The sequence below is a fragment of the Bidens hawaiensis genome, unplaced genomic scaffold (assembly GCF_021521415.1).
Source record: "Bidens hawaiensis isolate Kalapana, Puna unplaced genomic scaffold, B.hawaiensis_p1.1 tig00012954_1, whole genome shotgun sequence".
Classification (NCBI taxonomy): domain Eukaryota; kingdom Viridiplantae; phylum Streptophyta; class Magnoliopsida; order Asterales; family Asteraceae; genus Bidens; species Bidens hawaiensis.
The window spans coordinates 470,793-488,595 of NW_027492082.1; the positions used below are offsets into that span (position 1 = coordinate 470,793).

General features: G+C 36.2%; 2 protein-coding genes and 1 pseudogene across 3 annotated transcripts; 2 read left to right on the forward strand and 1 right to left on the reverse strand.

The window, feature by feature from the left end:
* Positions 1-2,501: 2,501 nt before the first annotated feature.
* LOC143542689 (cytochrome P450 714A1-like) lies at positions 2,502-4,114 on the forward strand. The gene is made up of 4 exons (XM_077035222.1): positions 2,502-2,534; positions 2,870-3,123; positions 3,203-3,557; positions 3,689-4,114. Exons 1-4 carry the CDS (start codon positions 2,502-2,504, stop codon positions 4,112-4,114), a joined length of 1,068 nt encoding a protein of 355 aa, XP_076891337.1.
* Positions 4,115-4,968: 854 nt separating this feature from the next.
* On the forward strand, positions 4,969-6,892 carry LOC143542706 (uncharacterized). The gene is made up of 2 exons (XM_077035238.1): positions 4,969-5,798; positions 6,435-6,892. Exons 1-2 carry the CDS (start codon positions 5,345-5,347, stop codon positions 6,890-6,892), a joined length of 912 nt encoding a protein of 303 aa, XP_076891353.1. The 5' UTR covers positions 4,969-5,344.
* Positions 6,893-12,995: 6,103 nt separating this feature from the next.
* LOC143542707 (uncharacterized) lies at positions 12,996-15,206 on the reverse strand (annotated as a pseudogene). The gene is made up of 6 exons (XR_013136938.1): positions 15,047-15,206; positions 14,869-14,977; positions 13,862-13,953; positions 13,521-13,779; positions 13,275-13,418; positions 12,996-13,167 (listed from the first exon to the last, which is right to left on the reverse strand). The product of XR_013136938.1 is annotated as an uncharacterized LOC143542707 (transcript).
* Between the last annotated feature and the right edge of the window lie 2,597 nt (positions 15,207-17,803).

The window sequence follows — 17,803 nt, forward strand, 5'->3', positions numbered from 1 at the left end:
ATATTTAAACAAAATTATCCGAGCCATCGGATTCTTGAGCTTCTTCGTCTTTCAAGCTCTACTCCTGATTACCTGCAAAATGTTATAAAATACGTCAGCAACGAATGCTGGTGAATATGCTGACGCTAAAAATATTTACTTTACCTAATTACCCCTCGAGACCACGTAAGCCTCGACCCATCTTGGCTTAGGAATAATCAAGTTAAACAATCATCATAAACTCGAGTCTCTACACTAGGTCACCTCAGCAAAACACCGCAACGTTTCGACATACTTAGGTACCATAAATATACACAAGGTCATTCTCACTCGGACATACTTTGGTCCGGCCCATCGTGGCTGGAGGTCGTGACCAGGCGTGGTGCGATGTGCCCACCGCATACCACATATGTAAGGATCTAGACAAACGTATACCACATCCTGAGGGCTAGGTTTATACTCTTATTTATAATGGTTTTAGAGACACGTAGCCTCATGTAAAGTTTTACACATAACACGTTTGTTTGTCTAAAAACAAGTTTGTAAAAGTGGGGCGTATTCACCTTTTTAATGGGATCGGCTTCCAACACCGTCCGTTAGTCTTTCCTTCGCTATCTCGCACCTATAGTACGAGTATAACATTCATTAGTCGGATACACGATCTGGCTTAAGACCTTTAGTCTTATTTATCTCGATGAACCTTTAGTTCAATATCTCTTTTTACTTTAAAACCTTTAGTTGAAAAGTAATATTTATAAACCTTTAGTTTATTCATAAAACCCGACGTTTCTTCTTCTTTAAGAAACGTATTCATTTCTTTATTATTTAAGTATACTCATTATACTTAAATAATATATTTTATAACAAAGAATATTTATACACATATATACACTCATATATATATTTTATTTCTCTTTCTTTATTTTCTTTGTTATTTATTTCCTTGTTTATCGAGAATAACTTAGACTTGGAGTATTAAGCCTTTATAATATTTTATTAATATTTTGGTCGGGCATTATGCCTACCTTGATTGGCTTAGAAATACCCTCGGCACTTGGGCAGCACTTCGACGCCGCTCAATCAACACTCCTTTCTTGAAAACTCTTTCTTCTCACTTGGCACGCTTTTCGAGGCACCAACACTCTTTGGCACGCACTTTGAGAAAATTTTCGGGACGTCGGGGCAGCACCTCCTCTTTACTTGGAACGTTGTCGGAAAGTGGTACGTAAATCGAGATGTAGGGCATGGAAAACGAGGTAACGAGGCACGTTTAACGAGGTGGATCAATTGCATGAACTTCGAGGTTTAGAGAGAGAGTAGTGAGAGAATATGTGTGTGAATTTAAGGTGTGAGAGGATCAATGCCGTGACCCCCTATTTATAGCCAAAATTTGATCCCGTCGCGGTACGCGACGGAACTTTGGCCTTGCCTGTCGCGTACCGCGACTAGGCTTGGCCAGTCACCACTAGACCTGCCACGTGTCGACACGTGGTTGGCGCCGTTCCACGTGGCGGACGTGTTGCCACGTGGTGACACGTGGCAGCAGGCGTTGCCACCGTGTGCCACGTGGCACACGTGTCAATACCTATTAGACTATCCATCGCGGTACGTGATGGGTGTCTTTCTTGACTCGTCGTGTAGCGCGATGGGTCCAGAAATCAGATTTTTCATTTTGGCCCCTGAAGTTTGGAAATTTGCAGAATTGGTCCCTTGACTTTGGAAATTGACATTTTTGGCCCGATATTTACGTGATGTTACAAAACTCATATATTGCATGAAACCTGCATTGAAAAATCTAATCGATCACGATATTATTCATCCCTCTATACTATAAATTAGTCCATGTTTAAAAAGAAAATACAACTATTCGGCTAACTTTCGATAGGATCATCGACTTGGGTTGACCCGCAACATTTAGATAAAACAGTTAAATAGATTGAATTTCTTCTTAAACTTTCAACATATCTTGTTCTTGAGTTTTTTAACCAAGGAAAGAAAAGGAAATGAGAGGGAAGGATAAGAAAGGAAAGGGAAGGGAAGGGAAGGAATTTTTTTTTAATTAGATGTGTTCTTGAGTTGAAAGGAATTATAGGAAAGTAAAGGATAACTATGTTAAAAAATAGTTATCCTTAGTAATCATCCCATTTTTGGGATGATAACTTATTGGGAAAATACATTAATTTAATCCTTCCTAACTCCTCCTACTCTTTTCATTTCCATTCTAAAAAAAACTCAAGAATACCCATTTTTTAACTATCCTTAGTTTTCCTTTCCTTTCCTTTCCCTTCTTTAAAAAAACTCAAGAACAGGACGTTAAGCCACTTTTTATATAACCATTTGATGAGTTAGGACCATTCATAAGTAAATATGTTGAGGTACAACTTCTACTTTTTCGGTTAGTAAAAAAACATATGGATGCAGGTTCGATATATACATACTCAACTGGAAATAAGCAACACTTGTATATAAGTGATCCGGAGTTGATTAAGGAAATGAACTTGTCCATCAACCAGTCGAAAATTATGGCCCCTGAGTTCCTCATGGATAAAGTCAAGGTACATTTTTTTTAACAGCTAAATATTGTACACTAAGGGGATTGAACCCTTGACCAACAAATTCACACCAAAATGTCCACCTTATCATTAAACAATGTGATGGTTAATTGCATGGTATAACAATCAACCATCAAGTTATTACTAATTTAGTAACCAACTATCATTTGTGATGGCAAACAAAACTGATATGATACAAAGGTGATTTTATTATCAGTTAACCAAATATGTTTTGATTGATACATACATGTGTATACTATGCGAACCATTTATGAAACGTTGCGATGGTACATGCCGATCCTAATCGTCCATGTGAACTTTGTTTTTTGATTGGCCAGGGTGTGATCACTGGGCTAGCGTTGGAGTTGACTAACCTACTTTTAGAAAAATGGCAAGCCTGCATTGAAGCCCAAGGGAACGAAAAAGCCGAGATACGAGTTGATAACGATCTATGGTCTATTTCCGCAGATGTAATCTCAAAAGCATGTTTCGGAAGTTCTTGTATTAAAGGCATGGAGATTTTCTCCAAGCTTAGAACCCTTCAAAAAGCCAAATCCTCTAAAGGCATGTTCTTTGGCATTCCTACTTATAGGTAAGCATAAAAACCCTTGTAATTCGTTTATGAAAACCGAACAAAAAGCGTGTTTAAATGACAAATTTATATGATACAGAAAAAGGACAAATGTAAAGAGCTTGGAGAAAGAGATTGATTTATTAATATGGGAAGTTGTGTGTGAAAGAAAATGTGAATTAGAGACAACATTATTGTTGAAGGAAGATCTTCTACAACGGATCTTGGAGGAATCCATGGACCGATTTGTGAGTGAAGATGAGCGTAAATGTTTCGTTGTTGATAACTGCAAGGATATTTACTTCGCAGGACATGAGTCAGCTAGTGTTGCTGCATCATGGTGCTTGATGTTGCTAGCTTTGTATCCACAATGGCAAATGTACATCCGCGATGAAGTGTACGAAGCGTGTCCCAATGGTTCACTGTATTTAGATTCGCTTTCGAAGTTGAAATCGGTACAATCCTTAACCATTGATCTTGCATTTATTTTTTAATGATGAGAATGTACTTGTAATTAGGAACTAATTTCATAACTAATCACAATTCATAGTAATCTCGTAATCACTTTCGATATGCACATATGCAGGCAACGATGGTGATTCAAGAAGCACTGCGGTTATTCCCTCCAACAACATTCGTTTCAAGAGAGGCCTTAGAAAGGACACAAATAGGACACATAGTCGTGCCTAAAGGTGTATGCATGCGTACCTTAATCCCAAAACTACATCGCAACCCTGATATATGGGGTCACGATGCCCACAAATTTAGACTCGAGAGGTTCATTAATGGCGTATGCAACACCCCACACGCTTATATTCCGTTTGGAGTTGGTTCACGGTCTTGCATTGGACAAAACTTTGCTATGGCTCAGTTAAAAGTCATTATCTCACTCATCACTTGCAAGTTCAACTTTTCATTATCTCCAAATTATCAACATGCTCCTGCTTATGGAATGATTGTGCTACCCGGGCATGGTGTCAACATCCTTATTCAAAAGATTCAACAGAAATAGCTAGGATTGTTGTCTTGTCAAGATTGTATGTGCATTTCAGAAGCGACTATATGATATTAATAGTCAAAATCAGATGATTAGTTTTTTGGATACGCTTTTATTCGTTTATAAGTCAGGACCATTCTTTTATTCGTTTACAACTAAATGTGGCAAAATGGGCCATCGGCTGGTCAAGTAGCGGGTCAAGATGGATTCCAGGTCAAAAGAAGTTCCATTAATAAGAATTATGAAATCCCCCCCCCCCCCCTCGTGTATTTTCTAGGCACGTCACATAAAACCAAGTCGTCTGGTTTGAGATTTATACGGTTTGGTTCTGTTGGTTTACTGGTTTGGCCGACCGCAATGAGCTTGGAACCGCCCATTTAGTCTCTTTTTTAGCTTTTTTATTTTTGGAATATGCAATCATGTAATCATTTATTGGTTTATATGAGAATTATTTTTAAACTGCAAAAACTGAACCATGTATGCTAACTAGAGTGTGAATTGTCTAAATTACCCTCAAGAATTTCTCTAACTGGCAATCAGAACAGATACTATTTCCATTGATGCATTATTTAGTGAACCTTTTGACTCTTGAGCATATCTTGTCCCCTGTAAATGCATTGATGATGCTTTTTCTTGAACCCAACAAAAAAGTTTGATTCTTTAAACACCAACAAGATCAATTCCAAGACTTTCTTGATATTAAAGTAAAGAACCCTTATGAAATCATGCAAAATACCTTACTTTAATCCATCTTTTTATTGAAAAAACATCAAATTTCACATAACCTTTTCTTGATCTATCTTAAAAACATCATAATTTCCATCTTTTCTTAAAAAAAAACAACAAATTTCACATAACATTTTCTTGATCCATCTCAAAAACATCAAAGTTTCCATCTTTTCTTCAAAAAATAAAAAATTTCACACACCATTTTCTTGATCCATCTCAAAAACATCAAAGTTTCCATTTTTCTTCAAAAAAACAACAAATTTCACATACCATTTTCTTGATCCATCTCAAAAACACCAAAGTTTCCATCTTTTCTTTACAAAAACAACAAATTTCACATACCCTTTTCTTGATCTATCTCAAAAACACCAAAGTTTCCATCTTTTCTTCGAAAAACAACAAATTTCACACACCATTTTCTTGATCTATCTCAAAAACACCAAAGTTTCCATCTTTTCTTCAAAACACAACAAATTTCACATACCCTTTTCTTGATCCATCTCAAAAACACCAAAAATGGGCAAATCTTGGGTAGAAATTTGCTTGATATCAGCTAGAGGACTCACAAGAACTTCATCACTATGGAAACTCCAGTGGTTTGCTGTTGGTTGGATTGATCCCAACAACAAGTATTGCACCAAAGTTGATGCTTCCGGGAATGCAAACCCCGTATGGAAAACCAAGTTTTCGGCTTTGGTTGATGACTCGGATACAAGATTTGAAGATTTGACCCTCAGTGTTGAGGTTTATAGCAGAGATCCTGTGTTTTTGAAAGAAAGACTTCAAGGGACCGCATGTGTCGGGTTGAAAGAGTTTCTTGATAAGCATAAAAACAGTTCTGAAGGTTTGAAGAATGTTGAAGATGTTGGGAGTTTTCAGTTGAGGAAGAAGAATTCTAATAAGCCTCAAGGATTTGTAGATGTTTCAATTCAAACGTCGCATGAGATGAATGAAGATAGTTCATATGAAGGTAAGGGCGTGAGTTAAACGTATTTCTGTGTCTGGGTTGACTTGTTTAAGCCGTTTAAGAAAAGGTCATGCTCGTGGTAATTAACTTGTTTAATTAAACAGGTAGATCCTTTTAAGCATAGAATAAAAAAATAAACTAAAAATATACGAAATACGGTAAAAGGTCCACCCATTTTTAACCTTTTAGTAAAACGCTTTTACAAATTATCACCCGCCAATACCCGTATAACCCATGTATTGCATATGTGACAACCCACCAATATATTTATAACTTGATTACAGCATTTACATTTTACAACACCTTTATGATTTGCCAACCTATTTAAATAAATGGTTTACACATGTCATGTTTAGATTACACGGTTTTAGTTGTGTCCAAATTAGTGTGGTGTTTTTTAATAAACTAATAAACGCATAGGTCATACTCATTAATTCAGCCCATAAACTTGACACGGTATATAAGTGCATACTCAAAACATTTTTAGGTCTATAACTTTGTGTAAATTTATTAATAAAAATATTTGTAATAATAATGAACATCAAAATTTGTATGGTTATGGTAGTTCATACACTTGGGTTTGGATTGCAACGATGAGGGTATTTTGGTCATTTTACATATTCTTTTCAACTTATGCAGGCAATGACGTCGGGATCAAGCTAAGGATTCGTGACCATGGCGTGAACTTGCCACCACGAATCAACCATTCAGAAAACCATTTTCATGCAAACTATCCAACTCCATTGCCCCCGGGTCCAAGCTACCACCAACCTCGAGCTGCACCACCAACAAATTATGGTTTAACCTGCGGATCCAACCATCAACAGTCACATAATCCGTTAGGTCCCTACCACCAACCGTTAACTCAACCACCACCACCACCACCTTATAATTCCGGCTATATGCCATCATCTTCAATAGGTAACTTACCACCAAGTTACATCAACATGCCACCCGTATCGGGAGCAAGACCTGGGTTTGCAATGGGTTTGGGTGCTGGAGCATTGGCAGCGGGTGCAGCCATATTTGGAGACGATTTCATTTCCGGGTTTGATGTTCCCAGTGGTTTCACATTATCAATGAATCCTCCATTCTGATGACCAATAATAAACTGTATAATATTTTCTTGAATAACATACTTAAGTGTTGGATGTTGTGGTTTTTAATTGTTTACGTATGTTTATTTTTATATATAACACAAACCGAGCTACATCTGGATAATGGGTAAGCAAGCAACAAGCTGCGCCGCTATCCCCTTTTGAATCGCAAAGCCTATTCTACTAAATATAAATCCTTGGTTCCTCGGGCTCTGCGAGTCACTGTGGACCACCTTCTGCACCCGCTCCAAGAAGCGAACCGCCTCGGGAGCTAGGGATCCAAAAGTGTCGAAGGCAAATGGAATGAACACGTGCTGATTCTCCAAACACGATGTCTCATGCTTAGCAACCTTCCTAGATTCCGCTCTCAAAACCGCCTGTCCCGGTACGAAGCCACTGTCTCTCAGCCCCACCAACGGGACACCCTAGTGAGGTCAACACACACATGCTTACCCCCTGCCCATCCAAACACCAGAACATCCGCAGGACGCAGGGGTAGATCTACCCTCTCGCGGATCAGTCAAAAAGTTAACAGGTGCCTCTTTCTTGGCTGAGATCCCGGCATGTCTAAGCACATCCCATAAGACATCTCTAACCCAGTCATGACGATACTTGAATCCCAGCAATTCCTTACAGTGGAGAGCATGCTCACCAAATTTATCTAAACAAGCTTTTTTACAAATGGGGCATGATTCATCTGGAGGGAAAAGATGAATCATAAGCCGGTATTTAAGGATAGCTCTATATTCAACTGCCAACATCCGTTGCCCAAGACCTTCAATGGGCACAACAGTCAAAAAATCCTGGGCATGAGCCCCCTTGAGACAAGCTAAAACTGCCTTTTGTCTCGGCGTCATATCGAATCGCTCCTCCAAATCATGTATGTGTTTACCATAAAGAGCACTCGTCAAGGTTTGTTGAGGTTTCTTGGGGACGGTCTCCTTATCAGTAAAACCGCCTATATCAAGGTCCGGGAGAATTGTTCCAGTATTACCAAGTGCAAAAGAGTAGTCAAGATCTACCCCCATAACACCAGGGTTTTGCAGGATGTGGTCCTGCAATTTCCATGACTGGGACCGGGAAGCCACAAAGGCTTATGCGGAGACATCCTCAGCCGAGAGAATTCCTAAGCCTCTACAACGCATAGGGAAGGAAGGTCAAATCTTCAATTAATTTATGGGTTATAATTGGTTAATTGCTGTCAAGATCTGGACCAATCTTAACACTACCCGATTAGCTAAACGGATACACGTGTTCAATTTTCTAACCCAAACTTATCTAGATTAAACCAGAAACTGCGTATTATGTAATGAGTTGGTGAAGTTGGCTCTATAAATTTACACTCGTGACAGTTATACTTAATATTAAAAACCAATGTCTGTGTGAGCGCAGAAAGTTGTCTTAGGGCGTGCCACGTCAGCTGTTTTTTTATATTAATTTTTTTATCATAAGCTATACAAGTGATGACATTATTTGGACATTTATTGTTTGTATCATATATACGAGTGTTTAGCATTTATTTCCGTTATGTTTCCCGCATCTCTTCTTATAGAAAAATTATGTTCTTTTGTTGCGCATTTAAAATTCTATTTTCAGGGTTTACTGGTGGTACGTACCATACCGAACTTAACCTATACCAAAAGAATTCGCATTGATTAATTGTGTGGGTTTTGTTAACTAGAAAAATCCATCAAACCTGTGTAACATTGTGAATGGAATGGAAGCTTTGGTGCATAAATACTAAATTAAAGGTTTTTATCAAATAAATTACAAAAGTTAGATTAATGTACAAGCAAATGATTCTATGAGATCTTCTAACTGTATTATAAAAAGCATTTTCCCTATATACTTTATTATTCTTGCACATTGAACGATCTTAAAATATAATGTTGACATTATGCTCATCACGTTTCTCTTCAAGTATTCTAATAAATGTTATGTTGTATGCATGTTTTAATTTGGTTGTTAATTCAATAAATAACGTGTCAAGCTTTAGGTCAACTGGCATTGGAGGGAAGTGAAGATTTTGGATGAAGGCCGCAAGGTCTAAGTACGAATTTGATCCCAAACGGGTTTACCACTACTAGAAAACAAGTCATTTTCTCACAAAAACTTCCTACAAATTTCCTATGACAAGTAGTTCCAACATATTTCCAACAAAAAATAAACTCAAACTTTGCTACAATATTATCTAATAAACATTATGAATAGTTTTTGTAGGAAAGTTGTAGGAAGTTTACAAACACATGTTTTTTGTAGCAATTTTGTAAGAAAAGTTGTTGGAAAATGGTTGAAAACGATTTTCAAGCATGTGTTTTTCCAACAACTTTTTTGTTAGAAACTGAATTTTTCCAACAAATTCCCTACAATTTGGTTTTAGTAAAACATCTCTTTTTCTAGTAGTGTACTGCAGTAGGCATGGGCGAAGCTTATGAGGGGGCAAGGGTGTCATCCGTTACTCCGTTTTTTTCGCTTCGTGAGATAAATTTTCGTGATTTTAAAATTTTCTATAGGTAATGAGCCCGGTCACCCTATGAGTTATGTCAAGCTTCACCACTGGCAGTGAGCCTGCGAGTGACGGGTATTCCCTGGAACTAGAGATTGCGGGCTTAGGCCACCTAACGCTGTCTGCAATCACGCATGTGTGGGATTCGTCTTTTGTTATTGGGTTACACCGGATAGTCAGGCTTTATATATTCGTTAGTTGCTTAAAAACTTTCAATTTATATATATATAATGTAACAGATCGAATAGAGTAATTAAATAAATTGTCAATGTCGGCTATCTAGTCTTTTTCACTCGATCTTGAACATCTAATTATTTTTCCTTTATAATCTTCAAGTGCTAAAAGGAATTTATATACAGTATCGGATCTCCTGTATCCGTTTTAACAATTAATTAACATATATAAACGTGTGTGATATTATATTATATATACAAGCAACTTGTTGGTCAACTGTATATATATTAAATATAAAAAAATGATCCGAAAGTAAACTATGCGGGTGTTGTTGATAATGCGGTAACGAATGCTGCAAGGCCGGTTTATCAATGCTTTAGAGGCGCTTGGTAAAATTTGTTGAATATTACAAGGGCATGTGGCGTACCTGGATGAGTGTGAGTGTCAACACTACGTAAGCGTCACATGTGTGTAATAATAGAACATTTGAAGTATGCTATGATTCTTGTAATCATTTATTTTAACTAAAACATTTCTAGTATAATCCGTACCTGGCTAGCTAGCTAACTTCTAGAACCCAAATATAATCCGTACCTGGCTAGCTAGCTAACTTCTAGACTATCTATATGGATATTAATATATCTTTACTAACGACATCTGTTATTTGTTACATGTTATTTATTTATTTTCAAGAAACAAAAATGTGTTACTCTTGCATGTCTTAACAAAGGCTAGCTAGTCATATGATCGACCCTTGTGTTCGGTTATTGAAAGCATCTTCACATTTGATCCGTCAATCCCTCCCTTTGAATTATTTACTCAAAGGGATCAAGGGAAAGTCCTTATTATCCACGTAAGAATATGTTCGATAACGAATATACGTGTGATAAATAAAATATTGTATTCACTTGATATCCTTTTGAATCTTGTATGCGTAATTAGGGCATGAAAGACCTGATATCGTATTCAAAAACCAAAGTGAGTGTTGTTAAGGGACACTTTAAAGAAATTGTAATCAAGGAGCTTGATGCAGGTATGTAACCCTTGGTTAGAACTAATTAGAAGTGGCAATTTTGACCCATTTACATAATGGGTAAGTTCAGGTGTGTTTTATATCTAATGGGAACGATTAGATTATATATGTTTGACCAGTTTTGGTTTACTAAAGTTTTGTAATTATATATAATAGAAAAAAAATTGCACAAGTGCTCCCTGAGACTTAACCATATTACAAGTTTGGTCCCCATATTATTAAAATTGCACAAGTGCTCCTTGATTACATTATGATTGATCAATTGCATCAATTATGGGTTTTTAATTTTTTATGGGTTAAAATGTGATTTTTAAAAAGGTTTTTTTTCTTTCTTTTTTTTTAACCTTTTAGAGTTGAATTGAGATGAAATATAATAAGTATCAATGTTTTAAGGCTTTAAGAAAATTGTTAAGTATCATATAAGACTAAGAAATAAAAATAATACAAGTTGGTTTGTTGTATAAGTAAATGTAACTTAGCTTTTAAAAACTTTGTTGGACGACGTATTGAAATAGTAAAACGCGTTTGTTATCCAAAATTCTAGGTCCATTATATTAAAAAAAAATAATAGCACTCACAATAATGCATGATTATCCCTAAAATATATGCTAAAATTATGTACATTTAATGTGTGAAGGCTTTTTTGGGTTGACTTGTTTGGACCCTAAAATTCAACGGGTTGTGTTTCGGATAACTTGTTTAGTTAAACATAATGATCCTCCAAGCATAGATTAAAAAATAAAATATACGGTACGTATAAAGCCAAGACGTTACACCCTTTTATTAAAACACGTCTAGTTAAACATATTCAACCAAAAAACCTAAAAACGCTCAGAAAACGCTCAAAAAACGGTTTCGTGAAAAAAGTAAAAAATTGATCGATTAACGATCCAAAACTGTTTTTTTCGGTTAACCAATGATTAATTGGATATTTATTGACGATTCCGATATGTTGGGATGTGATTTCATGAATCGATTCATGAAAAACGGGATTCGCGTACGTTAATGTACGTTAAGGATTAGTGTATTAGATCTTTTCACTATATATATATATATATATTTAATATATGAATATCAAACGAGATGATGTTATGACTAGATGACAAAAAATAAAAAACTCGTAAAAAACAATTACAAATATATTGTATTTTAATTATGTATAACTAATGACGTATCATGTTTTTTTTGGTTATATGTATGTTGTTCGATTATCTTTTTTATGTGATGCGCCCTGATTTGACCCAGCTTAACAATCAAAAAAGAAATTAAATACTGATTTGACCCGGCCCATGCGAGCGAACCACACCGAAGAAAAAATTATATAGCAATAAACAACTGAGTACCGACCCAAAAAATTTCAACCAAATCACCAAAGCCAGTTAAAAAGAAATAACGAAGCCCAAAATAGATCAAGCATAATTTTGTAGCTTATAATTACGTAATATAGTGACATTTCTTTTTTACCGGGAGGTTTGCAAAATATTATTGTAAACAGCATAGCACTTAGGGGTGATAATGGGCCGGGTTTGGTACGGGTTTAGGGATTACAAAACCCATACCCGATTATTATAGCCTACCAAACCCATCCCAAACCCGTCGGGTTTTTATCGGGTAATTACCCGTCGGGTTTCGGGTTTTCCCATCGGGATTCAGGTTTCCTATCGGGTTTTGACAAAAAAAAACTTGTTGGGTATACCCGGCCAAATCTCGTCGGGTTTCTATCGAGTTTTGAAAAAAAAATAACTAATCAATTACAAACAATGATTATCATAAATATAAAATCTCACAAACAATGACCACCACGTCATCATCATCATAGTCATACTCAACAGTTTGACAAAATACAAATTAATTAATACAAAAAAGTTTAATTAACACTATAAATCTAAGAAACGAGTTACCTCATATTTCATTTAGCAACCAATTTCAATATAAGTATATAACGTACATATTTATATACATACATATATATATATATATATATATATATATATATATATATATATATATTTAAAATACATATATAAAAAAATATGTCGGGTATATAATCGGGTAAACGGGTAAATGTTATCGGGTCAGGTAATCGGGTATTTTGGAAATCCCAAACCCGACACAAACCCGTGAAAAGTTTCAAAACTAATCCCAAACCCTAATAGGTCGGGTATTACCCGTCTCTATTATGTTAGGTTTCATCAAATTCGGGTTTCAGTGTCATCCCTAATAGCATTTGATATGACAAAGAAAACATTATTGGCATTTAAATTATATTATTATTCGGCAATGTTTTCACTTACTGACCCCATCTTTGTAATAACCTGAATTTTGATTTCAAATGTTTAATTCCGCCTTTATTAGTGTCTCTTATTACTTACTATATTATTAGTCAGCCCTATCCCAAGTGAGATCCTATAATCCTCATACTCGGCTAACTAATACACAATTTTACACACCAAGACTACTCATCTAAAGCCTAGAACAAGTTATGCTTTTCGGATCATCAAAAGTAATTATCACCTTCCCAATTACTTTCCGGTCCCTAATATCCAAAAACGCAAGATTCGCCTGCAAACAACAATCACATCTTAGTACTAGAACACCTTTCGTGTTTCACTTTTTTCGTAAAATTTTATAAATAATTAGCGTGTTAAATACGAACTGGTCATACATACCTCTTGGAGTTTGTATGAACGAGAAATGTTGACGGTAATTAAGCCTCTTGCCAACCAAGATAACAACTGGTTTATGGTGTCTGCGTATAAACCTTGATCAATCACCGGATAACTCCCCCAATACATTCCATGAATTGTCCAATTCTAAATCAAAAAACAACTTTGTGGGTGACATTTTGTTTCGATTTCATACTCGAAACAACAAAACTTATATTACCAAAGGTGAAAATTAAGTAGTTAATTTACCTTAACAAGAGCAATATTAGCAGGAATAACAGGAACCACACCACTCGCGAACCCTATAACCAAAATTTGTGCTGACCAAGTCAATAACTTCAAGCTTTCTTTCGTAAGCTTGCCTCCAACCGGATCATATAAAACATCAACTCCTTTCAGCTTTCTTGTTTTAAAAAAGGCCTTCGCGCTTTCAATAACACTCTCTTTGCTCGAGTCAATAACATGGTCGACGCCCACTGACTTCAAAAGCTCTACTTTCTCACTTCCTCTGAGACGTCGAACAAAGTCAGTGTACAAGTGTTTCGAAAACTAGGGGTAGTATAGTAATTTCAAATGGAAGAAGCACACACCTAGCCACAGCAATGACTATTGCACCACAAATTTTGCCAATTTGAACAGCTGAAAAACCAGTACCCCCTGCTGCACCAAGAACTAACAATACCTGTAGTTGAGCATAAAATACGAACCGTAAGTCCATAACACATACTAGACCTGTATGATTTTTCTGCCCTGTCATGCTGCGTGCATGACTTTTTCGGTCTGCTATCATACGACCGACTCGTATGACTTTCCTCCCTATCATACGGCGCATATGACTGTTTGTCCTGTCATATGGACTGTATGACTATCAAAACCACACGTTTGACCACATTTCTACCTAGCGTATACAATTGGTGTATGGATAGTATGTGAGTGATGTTGGTTGTAGGGTTGTAAACGGACACGAACAAGACCTTATTCATGTTCGCTCGTTAAGGAAATAATTTGTTCACGAACGGTTCACGAACACTTACCGAACGAGAATTTATGTCCGTGTTCGTTTATTAAGGAAATGAATGTGTTCACGAACACAAACGAACACAAATAAAATGTAAATGAACACTTGTGTCCGTTTAACATAATTGAACAAAGATAAACGAACATAAATGAACAAATGTAAACAAACATAAATGAACACAAATCAACAAATACAAAACTTTTAAGTAGATAACTTATCCAAAAAAATATTTAATTATTTTCTATTAACACATAAACGAACGTCCATGAACATAAATGAACGAATGGAACATGTGTTCATGTTCGTTCGTTTAATTAAACAAACACAAACTTTTTTGTTCGTTTACTAAATAAACGAACTTCCTGCCGAACGGGTCACGAACAGTTCACTGAACGTTCGGTTCGTTTACAGGCCTAGTTGGTTGTGTAGAAACATCAAACATGTATAATGATTCATAAAGCAAATTGTAACAAAGTAATTTCCATTTTTTCATAATTATCCTATAAAAATCAGATGGTTAGTAACAGTCTTACAGACTAATTGAAAAATCCATATACAATTACAAGGTGATAATAATACCTGACCAGGCTTGATATTAGCTCTATGAATCAATGCAACATAAGACGTTCCATACGCAATCGGAAGTGCAGCCGCAGCCACCAGATCACACCCTTCAGGAACTCCATACCTTCAATCAAACTCAAAACACATAACACAAAATCAAACCTAACAATTCAAAATTAAAACAATGACTCACAAATCCTTCTCATCAGCAACAATAAGCTTCGGACTCTGACTGAAGTCGGGGAAGTGAGTGTGGGGATGTGGTGAGATGTTGAGAGGCTTAACGCGGCGGTTTGTGATGAATCTGGTGATGTTGTTGGATCTCCAAGCTTCCTACACACCAAAGCTTCCATTTGTTCGGATTATTATTATTATTATTATTATTATTATTATTATTATTATGTAATGTGTTTTTGGAGGCAATGTTAGTTATATAGAACTTTCAACTGCCACAAATGTCAGGTCAATATTAAACTCCACGTGAATTGGTGGCGCCAAACTAAACTAGGACCACAAGACATTGGTAGATCATTCACAATATATGGCAAACTTAGACAAACACGTGTCAATATCAAATTCTATAATTTTCTTAAAAAGACTATCGCTTTTCTTACAGCATCAAACGTCCACAAACCACGTTAAAATATATTAAATTATATATATACATGTGTGTGAGAGAAGAAAGAGGGGGTGGCCCCCATTTTATTCATCAGTTCAAACGTTTGTAGCGACAAACCTCACCCACAAACTTCCCCCACAAATGACCCTCACAATGCTATCATTTGCCACCAACTCGTTTGTCGGCTGCAAACATCCACAAACATAGCGTTGTGGATGTTCTAATAATATTATTGCATATTTGTAATGAGGTGGTGACGTGGCTCTATATATAATTCACACCCATTATAATTATACTTAATATTAAAAACCAATGTCGACGCTCGTGCCGAAAGTTCATTGATCCACGTGACATCTTTTGTCCATACGTAGATGATGGCTTTTTCACTGTGAGTGACATCTTAGGTCTACAAGTAAACGAAACGCTTTTTCACTGTAAAGCCATGTGGTATATACATCGCATTGCCACATAGGTTAGTGTGACTTTTTTCTTTGGCTCCTCGAGAGAGATACACTTATTCGTAAACTGAATTACCATATTATATACAAATGTTACTGAAAAATTGAATTTTTTTTCAAACTAGTGTTGGTGGAAAAATTATTTATCATTTTAATGTTTTTTAAAAACTATTTACCAAACTAGTGTTTTCCATTTCTTTTATATTTCTTTTACTTTTCAATTAACGTATAGTCTCTTTAATTTTTCTATGTATTTAATCAATTATCTATTTTTATTTAATTTTTTTGTCATTCAACGTTTATTTTCTTTACCAACTCAGCTACGTGTCTTTTCTTTTCATTTCTTTTATTTTTTTGTTTTCAGATTTATTTACTTTATTTTGTTTAGATATATTATTTTACAAATTTGTTTTTATATAGTTTTGGTACCGTAACGAGCCTAACTAACACCAATCGAATTCATGTCGAATAGTCACCGCAAAGTTTGGATTTTATTAACGCCCAATTTTTACCGACTTTTGTTGGTTTAATATGTTCATTTTACGAATTGATTTTCTAGGTTTTATTCCGGTACCATAACGAGCCAAACAAATACCAATCAAATTCGCGTCGAATAGTTACGGCAACACTTGTACTCGATACGGTACCAAAATATAGGGGGTTGATTGATAAAAAAAATAGACATATTGGATTGTTTGGATAAAAACTATATAAGAACTGTGATGTAAAAATAGATAATTGATTAAATACATAGAAAAATTAAAGAGACTATACATTAATTGAAAAGTAAAAGAAATATAAAAGAAATAGAAAACACTAGTTTAATAAATAGTTTTTAAGAATTAAATAGTTTTTCCACCAACAATAATTTGGAAAAAAATTCCTGAAAAATTATCCCGTACTCGATACAAAGTAGTAACTTAGGCTGAGGGGTGTGGGGGCGCGAGAGGGGGCGTGAGTGGGGGGCGCCAGCCAATAATATTGTGACGTGTGGCAGAGAGAGAAACTTGATAAGATGGGTGTTGGTAGTGGTGATAGCGCCCCGGGCCATGGTGTGGAGGGGCGAGAGAGGGGGCGCGAGCGTTTTATTTTTTTATTTTTTTATAAATGTATTAAAAAAACGTATTATTAAAAAAACAAGAAATTATTTAAAAAAACACACATTAATTAAAAAAACACATTAATATATAAAAAAAATTAAAGTACTAAAGAAAAACATTATTCTTATTATTCGGCTTCGTCTTCTTCGATCAACCTCTTCCGGATACGTTCCTTTTGTTTTTCCATCAGCATTTGGTCGACCGGATTTAGGTGGCTGAAGTCTCTTGCAAGGAAGTCCAAATCTCTCATTCTTTTTTTTTCCTTTTTGTCAATAGAGACCACCTCCATGGTTTTGTTGAATTTATTGAGGGATTCAACAAGATCGTTGATGTTTACGGCTTCCCCCTCAGCCGGTTTTTTCCCCCTGGCGTCCCTTCCCAATGGCCGCCTCCTCGGCGGTGAAGACGTTTCCTCCCCCGCAACGTTTAGGTCGAATCCAACCCGGCAATCCGACCCGGCGGAAGTGCTGTACGCTCCAGACGAACTAGTTTTAGTCCGTTTCGGCCCTACTTCCGCATCAACGTCCGGCGCCACCAGCTCAACCCACTTAGAACACCTTCTCAACCTCTCCCACACCTTTACATCGTCCCACGTCTTCACCGTCCCATACCTCCGCAGGCACTCCTGCCTCCACTCTTCGACAGTGAAATTATAAACCGCCAAATCGTCACTGCCACTTGGTCTCATACGACCGGCGTTCCTGTTGAACAGATTAGTAAACAAGCCGACAAATTTTCTGATTTCGGTCCACCGACCCGAAATCATATCGGCG